The sequence below is a fragment of the Triticum dicoccoides genome, chromosome 4B (genome assembly GCF_002162155.2).
Source record: "Triticum dicoccoides isolate Atlit2015 ecotype Zavitan chromosome 4B, WEW_v2.0, whole genome shotgun sequence".
Taxonomy (NCBI): domain Eukaryota; kingdom Viridiplantae; phylum Streptophyta; class Magnoliopsida; order Poales; family Poaceae; genus Triticum; species Triticum dicoccoides.
Window position 1 is genome coordinate 63263228 of NC_041387.1, and position 14533 is coordinate 63277760.

At 43.6% G+C, this 14533-nt stretch overlaps 2 protein-coding genes across 2 annotated transcripts in view; both read right to left on the reverse strand.

Moving 5' to 3' along the window:
• Positions 1-308, reverse strand: part of LOC119295019 (flowering locus K homology domain-like) — an 8747-nt gene extending 8439 nt beyond the window's left edge. The window contains exon 1 of the mRNA XM_037573339.1: positions 151-308. The gene's annotated coding sequence lies outside the window, so the exon portion shown is untranslated. The remainder of the gene's footprint in view (positions 1-150) is intronic.
• Positions 309-4102: 3794 nt separating this feature from the next.
• LOC119295020 (iron-sulfur protein NUBPL-like) lies at positions 4103-8292 on the reverse strand. The gene is made up of 8 exons (XM_037573340.1): positions 8059-8292; positions 7797-7920; positions 7266-7388; positions 5928-6025; positions 5479-5605; positions 5311-5396; positions 4846-4971; positions 4103-4544 (listed from the first exon to the last, which is right to left on the reverse strand). Exons 1-8 carry the CDS (start codon positions 8080-8082, stop codon positions 4374-4376), a joined length of 879 nt encoding a protein of 292 aa, XP_037429237.1. The 5' UTR covers positions 8083-8292; the 3' UTR covers positions 4103-4373.
• Between the last annotated feature and the right edge of the window lie 6241 nt (positions 8293-14533).

Sequence of the window (14533 nt, forward strand, 5' to 3'; positions counted from 1 at the left end):
CTAACCACGCCGCAATCCCGAACCTCGCCCTCGCCGTCGGGGCTGAAATTGAAACCAGGTCTCGATTCTCAGACCCCGAGGCGGAATTGGCGAAACCTCGGACGGGAGCGCGTGAGCGAGAGCACGGCAGGGGCGAGGAGATCGCGTTACCTGACAGAGGGCGGAGGGGAGGAGGCGGTGGCCGGCAGAGGGTGCGGCGATGAAGCCACGGGAGCCAGCGAGGGGCAGAGAGTATCGGATGGGGCGGAGGAGGAGCGGAAGACGACGGCTGCGGATTTGGTGTGTGTGGGGAGGGTGGGAGGGGAGCTCGTGCGCGACTCGTCCCGCACTAGAACGGAGAGCCGCCCGCGGTCTTCCACGGAGACGGAAATGTCTCGGATCCCGCCCATTGTTGTACTATCACAAGCTCAAAAAAAAAAGGTTGGGTACTATCACAAGCTCAAAAAAAAAGGTTGTGTACTATCAATCTGACGAAAAAAACATATTCATCTCCACGCTCCATGTGTAAATTTTCGTAAAAAAGGATAAGTTTTGTGACCTGTATAAAAAAACTCTAGTGCTTCCAACACTTGCTTTTTAACGCCGAGTAAATTGGAACGGAGGGAGTAGTATATACTCCCTCCGTCCGAAAATACTTATCTAAAATATTGCCTTTTAGAGGCCTAGCTTTTGTTTATTTTGCCCAGAGCACCTCATATATTTTCTTTATAAAATTTTAGTTGTTGTTAAAAGAATCAAGGTTTTTTACTCCCTCCGCGGCAAGTAATATGGATCATAGTAAGTATTATTTGAAAAAAAAAATACTGCTTCTAAAGTTCATCCCGAAAGAAGAAACACCATCACTGTTAGATTTTTTTTCCACGAGAAGCTCATGTAAATGAGGATATTGGATTGTATAGCGAGAGTGTTAGAGGATAATCCATAGATGACCTCGGGCTCATCTGCTCCCTCATAAAACAGTAATGCAAAAAAAGCAAACAAACTCGAAAGATATCACATTGTTTTATTTTTTTGCAAAAAAAATCAGATTAATTATAAAGATTCATCAGAAGCACAAAGCACCTCAAACATAATAAAAATTACATCAAGGTCCATGGACCACCGAACGGTCATTGCCGCGCCAGAACGAGCCGTCGACGCACCACTGTCGCCGCTCCCATATTGGAGCCGGCCTGGCCTTATTGATAGCAGTCGGGAAGTCTTCGTGCACGTGCCCCTAAGGGCCAACACCCTGGAGCCGTAGTTGTCGACTTGTCGTCATTGAAAGCCTTGAATCGATCTGAAGAACTTGACCAAAAATCTCGTCGTCGCGTATGCACGGTCAGAAATCCTAACCTCACCGCCCCAAATAGCTGGGAGGAATCTACAAAGCTCCGTCTAATCCATCCCAACAGACAAACTTGAGGAGGATCGGAGCCCGAAAGACTGATTTGAAGAAGGAGTGTTGTCATCCGTCCAAACGCCGTCCCTACGAGCACTAAAACCCTACCTATCTACTAGCCGGAGTCGAGCCACCAGGAATCTGCTCCCCGTTACAGGCCGCCGGAGCGGCAAGAAGAGGGGAGGCGAACTCATAGGCTCGCCGACAACGATGAAGGGAAAGAAGACTTTTTCCCAAGTTGCCTTGGGAAAGAGGAAAGAAAAGCTACATATCTGTTCGGGCCTGCTAGGAGCTGCAAATTTGCTTGCTAAAATGACATTCGAGGTGGTAGTTAAAAAAAATCAGAACCTGGTGTCCCAAATGCCTATTTTTTAAGTTCCATTGGGAGCTGTTTTTTTTCTAGAGCTCCTGGAATGTCCAAGTCATTTTTTATGTTGCGAAAAACTTCCAATCTATTCATCATCAATCATGGCGGGTACAACGAACACCAGAAATAATAAAAATTATATTCAGGTCCATAGACCACCTAGCGACGACTACAAGCACTGAAGCGAGCCGAAGGCGCGCCGCTGTCATTGCCCCTCCCTCGCCGGAGTCGGGCACAATTATAGTAGACAGTCAGGAAGTCGTCGTGCTAAGGCCCCATAGGACCAGCGCACCAGAATAGCAACCGACGCCGATGAAGGATAACGTAGATCGAAAGGATTCAATCCGAAGACACACGAACATAGACAAAAAACAACTAGATCCGAGCAAATCCACCGAGGATAGATCCGCCGAAGACACACCTCCACACGCCCACCAACGATGCTAGACGCACCACTGGAACGGGGGCTAGGTGGGGAGACCTTTATTCCATCTTCAGGAAGCCGCCACCGTCTCGTCTTCCTGAACAGGACACAAACTCTAACAAATCTGAAAGGAACGACTAACAACAGAGCCCTCTCGCCGGCCCTTACCAGGATCCACCTCGCCTCCATGGCCCTAGGGCCTTCGGAGACGAGGCAGACCTGCGGCGAGCCGGCGAGAGGCACAAAACCTAGCTTTTTTGGTGCAGGAGGAGGAGGAGGCGGCGGCTGACAATGTCCAAGTCATTTGTCCATGAAATTTTGCCCCCTCCGCATACTCAAGCATCTTCTGTGCCAAAAAAAATTCAGATTTTTCTGATTTGTTTTTCTATTTTTTAATGTACTGTTTATGCCGGGTGCAAATACAGCCAAGCACCAAAACACGGCCCTCTTTATCAGCAAAATCCTAAAAATAGTACAAGTATATTGGAAACACATGGTTGAGTGTTCTACCTATGTGCAAATATATGTGAAAGAAATAACATTCGTGGTTGCCTTCCAACAAACAAGAAAACAAAAATGGTACTCCAAAATGCCCCTTTTTATAGCATCGTTTTTATTTTAAACTGCTTGATCAGTTGCTCTTGCGTTTTGTCGAGCACGTTTTCATCTCAATCCATGCAACTATCTCACTCATGGACCAATTGATGGATAAACCCGCACATTTTCGTGAGGTTAGGAGGTTAAGCATAGTGGAGATGTTTCGAGAGAGGTGCTTGGGTTAGAGCATCTACAACCAGGTGCCCCATTTAGGGCCGCACATATCAGCGCGCCAAGAAGAGGGCGGTGCAGGCCGCCAACCGCTCCAAGTGCGAGTCCTGCAGATTCCTTTGGTTCCACTCCTTTGTTGTTGAGAGTTTTGCATTGGTCTATTTTGTTCTTCACTGCCTTAACCTCTGGATCTTTTTCACTCGCCTTTATCTTTTGAGAGGCCTTTTTTTTTACAGGAAAAACTCTCAATCTATTCATCTTCAATCATGATAGTACAAAGAACACTAGAATAATAAAAATTACATACTGATTCATAGACCACCTACCGACGACTACAAGCACTGAAGCGGGAAGACGCGCCGCTTATTATTGCCCCTCCCTCGCCAGAGTCGAGCAAACCTTGTTCGTGCTAAGGCCCATAGGACCAACGCACCAAAACAACACTTCCGCGGATGAAGAGTGTAGATCAAAATGATCTAACCTCAAGACACACGAACAAAGACGAACGACGAACAGATCCGAGCAAATTAATCCACCAAAGACAGATCCGCCGGAGACACACCTCCACACGCCCACCGATGATGCTAGATGCATCACCGAAACAAGGAGCCGCAGTCTCGACTTCCTGACCAAGATACAAACCCTAACAAAGCTCGAAAAAAATCTAAAAACGGAGCCCTCCCACCGGCCAGGTCCGAGATCCACTCCGTCTCCATGGCCCTAAGGCCACCAAAGACAGGACGGACCGGCGCTGGCAGGCGGCAGAGAACTCTAGCTTTTTGGGAGGCGGCCGCTGGCTAGGTCGCGTTAAACATCGCCTTTCATCTTCTGTGGGGCCTTCAGCAGGTTTATTTTTATTTTTTTAGAAACAAAGTCAAAAGATTTGCATCTGAATTGCTTCTTCCGCGGCTCCGAGCTCCGGTGCCCTTGCAACCCATGGTCATTTCTTGTTGTCATGCTGTTGGGCTCCCATTGGCAATGCACCGCAAGGCCTAGCTCTACTTGTTTGTATACAAGCCTTCATTATGTCAGCAACCTAGCTTCAACGCATGGTCATTTCTTATGTGATGTCAGCAACCTTGTTGTCATGCTTGTATGTTCCTCCCTTTACTACTCCCTCTGTCCATAATATAAGACTTCATATCTGCCATAATACTTTCTCTAGGTTGCTGACATCATTTGTTCATCAATATGTTAGCAAAACAGCCTACAATTCATCCAAGAAATACAATGATACAGAAACCAGGGGCACACGCGCACACACACATATCAAAAGACACATGGTACCAAAGGTTTATTTCAGAATTCCTAGCCGAACCAGTGAGCCCATCTGTTTGCGTAAGAACACGGGTTACCGGAAGGATTTTTTTCAACTCAAAATAGTTGGACAGAGATAAAACGGAGAAGGATGATACATGTAGGCCGACACATTCTCAAAGCGAAATATCTGGGCCCATCAGTCGCTCCTCGGCTAACTCCTTGAGCCTCTGAGTCACCTTTTCAGCAACACGCAGGTAGGCTTGCGCCGATGCAGAGTTCGGTGACGATATCACAATTGGCTTGCCTTCGTCCGAACCAGTTCGGATGTCAATTTCAAGAGGTATCTGTTGAGGTAAAAAAAAGGGTAAAATGAAGTTAGAAATGACTTTCCCCACAAAGGCCCATAGACAACACTACTGGAATGGCCAAGCAGAAAACATAAGATTTGGGTGGACCAAAAAAGGATCAAAGAAAAAGAGTAATCTGCCTTAAGATAAATCAACAATAAAACTGAAAGTACCCGACTAGACTGTTACATTATAAAAATTAAGCCACATTATCAGCATAAACAGATAGATGCAAGATGGTTGCTATAAGTACATACCAATTGTAATAAACTATGAAAATCTGACAAACTTCACTCACCTCGCCCAGAAACTTCATATCCATGTCTTCCGCAGTTCTCTGAGCTCCACCTTCCCCAAAAATGTAAGACTTCTCACCACACTTTGGGCACTTGAAGCAACTCATGTTCTCTACTAAGCCTATAATCTGCCAAAATATACAGCTGAGTAATGCTGGGAAGGGTGGAAGATTTAGTGAAATATTGGACAATGGCACAGGCTAGAAATTTAAGCTAATTATTTTTCACTTGTGAAATGAATATGCCTACTGTGATTGGATTTAAATGAATAGATTGTGACAGTAATAAACTAACAATAATAACTGATGCTGGTTGGCAATAGCATTAACATATAAACAGCAAAATGAGCGGTGTGACAGGAATTATAGTTCTATCTGAATTAGTATTTAATATATAATACGCGCAAACAGCTAGAAACGAAGAAATAAGTACAGAAATCACAAGCACAGAAGTTAAATTGAACATACAGGAACTTGGACTTTACGAAACATGTTTGCTCCTCTTCTAGCATCAATTAGAGCAATGTCTTGAGGAGTAGAAACAATTAAAGCACCTGCAGAAACAAACATGTAAACAAATGCTTAAAAAAATGTACACATTGGTGTTGAATCTTCACAGAACAGACTTGTAAATACCAGATAACCGAAGCCTTTGGGACATTGATAGTTGAGCATCACCAGTGCCGGGGGGCATATCAACAACAAGAACATCCAGATTACCCCAGGCTACTCCCCTTGTCATCTTCTCAAGAGCACTCATTACCTGATACCAATAATTGTTTGGTGTTAGGGGATTCCATGTGGTCAATGCATTTCTAAGATAGCACATACCAATTCATCCCATGCTACTACTATGAATTCTAAATAAAGTGCAATGTAAAACTTAATAGTGGTAATGACAAATAACTTCAAACTAGGCACAAACAATTCTGACATGCTTCCTGTTCCCACGTCGTACTTGTGCAGTAATATGCATGTTTCTAGTGATTCATTTATTTTTGTATTTATTAAGGAAGGCAACAGGGCAGGAATGTTTTTCAGACATCTGCAACAAGAAATTAATGGAAACACGAGCAAAAACAAACCATAGGACCTCTCCAAACGATTGGTGCATCTTTGTCTACAAGAAACCCGATGGACATACATCGCACTCCATGGTTCTCAACTGGAATCATCTTCATGTCTACAGACAGAGAGGAAGTTACAGTCAACCAAAAGAGATGTGGCAAACATAAGCAAACGAGCAGGTAAATAATCAGCAATGAAGTTCAGAATTCTGGCAGTATAGGTAAATCAGTATCCACAAAATTATTAGTGACAGGGTGGGGATAATAAGAGGCTAAGCCACCGAGCATCACAGTTCACATGTTAATTAGTACTCCCTCTGTTCTGAATTATAAGATGTTCTAACTTTTTTCTGAATCAGATGTATACAGATGTGCTTTAGTATGTTTGTTCACTTATTTCAGTCCGTACGTAGTCCATATTGAAATATCCAAAACGTCATATAATTTGGAACAGAGGTGATACTTGTAGACTCGTACAGAATTATATGCCCGAATAGCTCTATTCAACTCAACTCATGTAGTGCAATGTTAAAATTGTGATAAACACAATATGCTTTTCCGCAAATTGTGACTGCCTGAGACTTTGAAGTTATAGTTTGTCAGATGCATTTGATTAAAAGGGTGTGTCACCATAAGCTTGAAGCCTTGAACTAGCCTGAAAATACTGATATGACCAATATGCTCACATACTTAAATGAAAGTAGCAAGCGTGATCCACATACAAACTGAAGCACCGTTCAGTAAGGAAAATATTGGCATGCCTGGGTGTTATTTGCCTGATGATAATGGGAACTGATTTCAAACAAATAATTACATTGTTCCAAGTAATTCTCAATATTTTAACAGACTAGACCATCTGAGTTTACTGCTTCATTCAGAACTTAGAACAGAGATATCAATCCATAATGAATTAATCACAATGTTTGTAATAGGGAGTTCTCTTCAGGTCTTTCTACATAAAATGTTTTACTACCATAAATTTTGTGTTGAAACCAACATTATTCAAATATAAATCAAAAAATATATATATGCATAAAAAATGTGGGGAAACAATAATATCTACTCCCTCCGTCCGAAAATACTTGTCATCAAAATGGATAAAAAGAGATGTATCTAGAACTAAAATACGTCTAGATACATCCCCTTTTATCCATTTTGATGACAAGTATTTCTGGACGGAGGGAGTATCTGTTAGGATCTTAGAATATGTAGCATTACCAGAACCACAGGAAAACCTCATAACTGACAATAACAAAAATGGTAGCTAGTTATTGTAGATTTAACTTTTCAGGCCAAAAATATAACATTGTTGTATGGCAAATCCGCATATGTTGAGAGAGGTACAGCTGATAGTACCTTCACTTACTTCAGGCTTTTCATGCAGATGCATCATTGTGGGAATGGATGGTCCATATATGTCAGCATCTAGCAAACCAACCTTAAGCTTAAACTCCTTCGCAAGTGCTACAGCGATGTTAACTGTAACAAAACAAGTACCAGATATAAGGAGCATTTTATCGAATACGCCTCTCCATTTCTGCACAAGAATCATAAGTTGTTCGTCTCGATTCAGTATAAGTTTGGTTCATGACAGTTTGCATGAAAAGGAAAGAGAGATTATGCACCTGCATCATTGGCATCTAGCTGCCCCAATCCCTCTCCAGAACAGAAAATTAGTTGAATGCCTTAACCAGAATCAATTCTACTTCATGATAGTTAATGGGCATATCTTAGTCTCGCATCAATTCTACTTCCATGCGAATTTACAGCTTTCTTTTCTCCTTTTAGGAAGTATATGAACTCTATAATCCTAATGCATATTCCAATATACAGTACCTTACAAGTCTCTGCACTAATAATTTTAAAAAGAAAATACCAGAATAGAACCTGCAGTGGTGGACTTGCCGACGCCGCCTTTCCCCGAGGCGACGGCAATGATGTCACTGACGCCACTGATTGAGAGGCCGCCCTTCGCGGCGGCGCTGTAGCATCTGCTGCTACCAAGCAAACCCTATAAAGAGCAGGACTATGAGCACATTTCGAGAAAGCAATTCGGTGGAATGAGCATGAAATGGACGCAAATGTGCAGCGGTAACTCGTGGGAAAATTGAACCATTTGTCAGCTATAGGAGAGGAGCTGTGGTCTCACCGAGCGAGAGGCGATCCGGAGCATCGGGAAGGAACAGCCCTGCCGGAAAGAGAACGTGTGTTCTTCTTTTCCCTTCTCTGTTACTGGGACGGTGTGGTGGGCGGGAGAGGTCGCGGATTCGCTAGGTTGCGGTGGGGCGAGGAGTCCTGCAGGAGCGGCGGCACCAGAAGGGGATCCGGTGGAAGTCGACGGCGGCGACCTTCCAGGAGGCGGCGGCGTCTGTGACGGGAGGGATGTTTCGTTGGCTGGACTTGGAGGGCTGACGGTGAGGGACCCGCGACTTGGGCCATATGGGCCGTGCCTCGTGGGCCAGGCCACGGGAACATAATTTCACAGTTGTGCTTTCGGTTTCTCGTTTTCTTTTGCGGGGTTTTTGTTCCGATTTTTTTTCTGGTTTTTGTTTTTTTAGTTTGGATTTCCTTTGCCTTCGTTTTTTTATTTCCGGGGTTTACAAGACCTTTTAGGAAAAATAGTTCGTCCAAACCTATTAATATGGGATCTAATTTCGAAGATCTCGACACGAGAAACACAACAAAGAAAACGATTTGTGATTTGGGCGCATGAAAAAATGAATGAATGAAAAAAGCACAAAACTCCCAAGTTGCGACAAGTGTCGTACAACCAGTGGGCCATTTGTCATCACGAAGGGGAGTGAGAGTGAACGTTGCGAGGGGTACCCTCTAACTAGTGATCTCACTAAAAACTAGCACAAATTTGTTGCAATTCTAAGTCTGTGTTTCCTAAACACTCACCCTTTCTCATTGAAGAAAGAATTTGATTGCTTTCGTAAAGAGCGTGTGCATAGACATGGAAAATTAGCAAAAGAAACAGTCAACATCCTCGGTGCAAAACTTTTCTTATTCATTTTCGCGTAAGCAGTAGCACTGTACCGCGTGCGGTAAGGGCATCTCCAATGCTAACCCGTAAATAGACACTACAAATGTCCGTTTTTATGTCCAGACATGGTCCGGGAGAGAGCCATCTAATGTTATCATAAATTAATCTGATTGGGAGGAGGTGGAGTAGAAGGGGACCATGCATGTGGCCGGATATGTAGTGTGGTTTCTTGTTTGGAGGAGAGAGGGAAGAGGGAGACTATGCATGTGAAGAAGGCGTGTTAAATTGGGCGGAGATCGATGAGTCGGTGGATGGTGGAAAACTATACAAGAGAGAGAGAGAGAGAGAGAGAGAGAGAGAGAGAGAGAGAGAGAGAGAGAGAGAGAAGAGGACGTGTTCAGCTGGGCGTGCAGCGAGCGGCGCCCTCGACCGACGCGCGGCTTCAATGACGAATGCAGTGAGAGGTCGCGTCCGCCCTGAGCCGCCTTCAGTGTGGAGCGGCGCGCTCTACAACGGCAGTGCAGACAGCTGGCGCTGGGCGGGAAGCGTGCGGGAGGGGGAGGGGTTTTGGGTGGGCCAGGACAGTCAGAAGCGGGCGTGGGATGGTCCGGACTCCCGTACCCCCTCGGTTTGTGAGAGAAAATACGTCAGGACTGCGCCGTGTATCGATACAGGACCGCGTTGGATGACTTTCCCTGCCGGACAGTGCGGTCCGGACGGATGTGATAGATTTAGGAATCGACGTTGGAGCAGTGTATCGGAGCTAATTTGGTCGGCCGATGGACAAGCACAGAAACATTCCTTGATTATTATTATTAGAGATTCTAAGTTCAAGATGCTAAAATGATTAACAATTCTACTCGCGCCTCACGTGTGCATGCATCGATGCATGGACTAACCAAGTGGTCGTTGTCATACAAGCACAGACTCCTACCTTATATTTAGCACATGGGAGCCACTTTAATTACCCAAGCGAGCGAAGTATCAAGATTCTCAGCTCTCTGATCTCAGCCACTTTAATTACCCAAGGCGTGATGCAGTGTTGCTTCTCAGCTCTCTGATCACGGGTGGGTCATCCAGTTACACCCAAATCTTTCCCAAACGGCTGCTAGAGAGTTGGCTGATCTTATGTGTATCCTGCTCAATATCCAGCCCTCCTCCTCGGACCAGGATCACCGCATATCGTATATATATGCCAAGCAAATGTCCACTGCTTTCTTCTATCGCTTGCTGACTTTCAGAGGTGTCTCCTGCTGCTTTCAACAATGGGTTTGGGATCCAATCATCCCCTTGAAGCACCGAATTTTTATATGGTTGGCCTACTGGGGCCGTCTGAATACACAGGATAACATGGCTAAAAAACAGTGGACTTCTATTGCCCCGCATGCTTTCAGTGACATATGCCCAGCTATCGAGTCTTTCAGCCATATAGCCTTAAGATGTGCTTCTGCTTCTGCCTTGTGGGAGAGATTTGGCCTTCTTGAGGATGCTCTTAGCTCTGTGGATTTTTTGGCATTCGTATATCAGGCTCACTTGCGCTTGCCAGCTTCACGTAAACTCCATGTTCTGATTGCTGTTGCTATGGTCACCCTTTGGCATGCCAGAAACGACCGGATTTTCAATCATAGGCGTTGGTCTCTGCTTTATACCAGGATGTATGCAGCTGCGTTTCTGCTCCGGTGCTCCCCCCTGGGCTGAACGCGAGTGAGAAAAACACAAGGACGGTCCAGATGCGTCGATGGCGGTTCGTAATGAGGGGCACGATGGTCATTTCAGGTGGGTGTATAGCGCGCATAGACCAGTCGTAGAGCCCTGTATGAGCCCGCGCCGGCCCGTGTACTATTGTACGCCGGGCGTGTACGTGTATTATACGCTGGCGGTTGCGTTTCCCCGCGGTCGTGCACGTGCACGTGTTCGTGGGTAGTTTCCAGAAAAAGCCCCCTAGTATAAGAGGAGGGGAACGGGCATCGGCCGCATCGCCCACCCCATTTCCCCAAATCGCCTCCCTCTCCCTCCTCTCTGCTCTGCCTCATCGTCTCCCTCACCGGCCACCCCACCTGCTCGCTCACCACCGCCGCCTCCCTCTCTTCTCCTGCTTGCTTCTGGCTCGGATGGAGCAAGGCCGTCGCGAAGCCGCCGTCGCGGGCGGAGATCTGCAGAAGACGGGCACGGAGACCGTGGCAGATGCCGTGCAGACCCTCGTCGGCGGCGCGGGTGCAGGAGCTGCTGCATCCCCACATGCTGGATCGGTCGCTGCGGCGGCGGATCTGGAGGAGAAGAAGGTGGCCGTGGCGGACTCCGCCATGGCGGACTCAGTCGTGCCGGTGCTTGGCGTGACGGCGTCGAGCGGCCCATCTGATGGACCTGCGGAGGCCGGCGGCGAGCACGTGGACCTGCAGGTAATCCTTGCCAGCAGTCCCCTCCGTTGCTGTTACCCCCGTTAAGCAGTAGTTTTGGGTGTTAGTGTTTTTTGTAGTTGCTAGTTGCTGCATCCCCTTCTGATAGTTAGGGTTTATAGATGTTTGATTGATTTATAGTGAAGGTTAAGTTTCGATTCTATGATTGAATCATCCAGTAGATCAAGTAGTTAGGGTTTTTTAATGAGATGTTAAGTTGGGGATTTTTTGTATTAGATTCAATTAGAGCCACAGATATGTTGTATCTGTGATTGAATCACATGCAGTAGATGTACTAGTTAGGGTTTCTTAATTAGATGTTTAGTTGATTCTATGATCGAATCATCCAGTAGACCAAGTAGTTAGGGTTTTTTAACGAGATGTTAAGTTGGGGATTTTTTGTATTGGATTCAATTAGAGCCACAGATATGTTGTATCTGTGATTGAATCACATCCAGTAGATGTACTAGCTAGGGTTTCTTAATTAGATGTTTAGTTGATTCTGTGATTGAACATTGTGTAGATCAAGTAGTTAGGGTTTTTTAATGAGATGTTAAGTTGGGGATTTTTTGTATTGGATTCAATTAGAGCCACAGATATGTTGTATCTGTGATTGAATCACATCCAGTAGATGTACTAGTTAGGGTTTCTTAATTAGATGTTTAGTTAGGGTTTATTTGTATTGGATTCATTTATAGCCTCTGATATGTAGAATGTGTGAATAAATCACATCCAGTAGATGTAGTAGTTAGGGTTTTTTAATTACATGTTTAGTTGGGAATTTTTTATACTGGATTCAATTAGAGCCACTGATTAGTAGAATTTGTGATTGAATCACATCCAGTAGATGTAGTAGTTATGGTTTTTAAGGTTTATTTGTATTGGATTCAATTATAGACAGATATATACAGAATCTGTGATTGAATCATCTAGTAGATGTAGTAGTTAGGGTTTTTTAATTAGATGTTTACTTAGGGTTTTCTTGTATTGGATTCATTTATAGCCAGTTATATGTAGGATGTATGATTGAATAATCCAGTAGATGTAGTAGTTATGTTTTTTAATTAGTTGGTTAGTTTAGGGTTATTTGTATTATTCATTTATAGACAGTTATATAGATTCTGTGATTGAATGATGTAGTAGATGTACTAGTTAGTGTTTCTTAATTAGATGTTTAGTTAGGTTTCTATTGTATTGGATTCATTTATAGGCAGAGATAAATGTAATTAAATGGTGTGACTGAATGATGTAGTAGAAGTAAGAGTTATGATATTTTAATTAGATGTATTAGTTAGTGTTATTTGTAGTGGATTCATTTATATCCAATGATATATGTACGTAAATTTTGTGATTCAATGTTCCAGTGGATCTAGGAGTTAGTGTTTTTTAATTAGATGCTGGAGTTAAGGTATTTTAATTAGATGTAGGAGTTAGGCTTCACCATTTCACTTATTCTGACTTATGAGTGATCATTGAGAACTGCTCTGAACTAAATATTTATTAAGATTTACAAATGAAATAAAAACCTGACATGTTTGTGAAGTTATATATAAAGGTCCTATTTGCATTGTCTGTCAAAAACTGCTATATCATGGGTTAATAAGAGAGGAATGATATTCATTTATACCTTCATATGCATGTTCAAAAGCAAAAACTGAAATTCTATGTCCATATGAATGAACTTGTATTTTCATAAGCTAATTGTTTAGTATGTATATAGCTTCATATATAGTGTATGAAATATAGTTAGGAGCTTTCCATCATTATGCAAAATCAACTTGTTTGGCATGACATTATTTGAAGTGCAATTATATTCCTTGTAAATGACTTGCTTGGTTGACAATATAGCAGAAGGAGGATCTTGTTGGCCAGAAGAGGAAGTGGGACTCATCTAGCTACTACCCTTATGACAGTGATGAGGATGAGCCGTACGAGGTAAGGCCTAGCTGAAATGTTATTTGTGCATTGACTTAGTGTTAGATGTTTATAGTATTTGAATGCATAATGTATTAATGTCAGTCATTAATGTGTGCAGTATCAATCTGGAGATGATGTGGTCGAGGGGAATGTCGAGTCCTTTGAAGAGAAGGAGGTGCTGAAGATCAGGGCCCAAGGAGCTGCTAGGTACTACAATTGGAGGTCTGACAAGTACCGGTGCCCCTACTGCAGCAGGCCCAAGCCTAGGTCTGGGTTGCTAGAGCATCTGATGGAGCATTGTCGGGCTACATCCATCACCAGTCATGACTACAAGATCAGGGCTCAGCATTCTGCCCTCCACAAGGTCCTGAAACCCTGACGTGTAGTTGCCCTAGACCCTCGTTGTCGAATGATGTAGGAAGGCTCGGTCCTTTTGGTGAACTTTGTGTGGTATTCTGATGGTGGAAACTTGTGGTGGTAATTTAGTATGAACTTTATCTAAGTGCAGTACTGTGATGTGCGGTCGAAACATATCTAATATGGTAGTGGTCTGCATCAGCAAGTGTGCTGTGTGCATGCTGCTATCTATGGCAGTAGTATATATTTCTATCTATATTTGTGTCCCTTAAATTTGCCATTATGGTTCCTTAGATGTATGATTTGCTTCAATTTAGCTGCTGCAATGATCAGACATGCCGCATCAGTGTTGCTTCACTGATCAGGCATGCTGCAAACACTTCCCATGCTGCGGCCATGTGGAACATGCTGTGGCAATGGTGCAATAAATTCCCAGGCTGTGGCCATGTGCAACATGCTCCGCCCATAAGCAAAATTGACCAAATGTAAAACTTTGGGTTAAGTAAATTAATGTTTTTTAGTGCAGTAAGTGGAAATTGTTCGTCGACACATATGACATCTTTCCTTCATTTGAGTAAGCAAAAATAGCAAATACTCCACCATATGATCAAATATTCCAATAACTGAGCACATATTCCTTAATTTCATAAAATTCAAAAATTGTGACCCAAATGTTCTTGAAAAAATGTGATTTTTCCCACCACCTCCAAATCACACAAACTTTCTTGAATATGGTGACCCACATGTGCCAATCATGGCTATGAAAGAAAATTTGGAAAAAGAATTTTTTACAATGCCCCCCTGAGGTATAGACTGATGTTTTGACCAGTCAGTCTAGAGGGCATTATAAATTAATAAAAAATTCAAAAAAAATATAAAACCTTTGGAACCCACCTTTGTTTGTGCAATAGATCATGTGTGCAAAAGTTGAGGTCATTTGGAGGTGGTCGAAAAAATGACCGCATTCC

What these genes read in the sequence shown, in the direction of transcription:
- LOC119295020 (XM_037573340.1), bottom strand. Translation starts at nt 8,082, where the DNA reads ATGCTCCGGATCGCCTCTCGCTCG. An exon ending in TTCGTAAAGTCCAAGTTCCT is followed by an intron (nt 4,972 to 5,310) that starts GTATGTTCAATT and finishes ATATTTTGGCAG; the next exon opens with ATTATAGGCTTAGTAGAGAA. An exon ending in ATATGAAGTTTCTGGGCGAG is followed by an intron (nt 4,545 to 4,845) that starts GTGAGTGAAGTT and finishes TTACCTCAACAG; the next exon opens with ATACCTCTTGAAATTGACAT.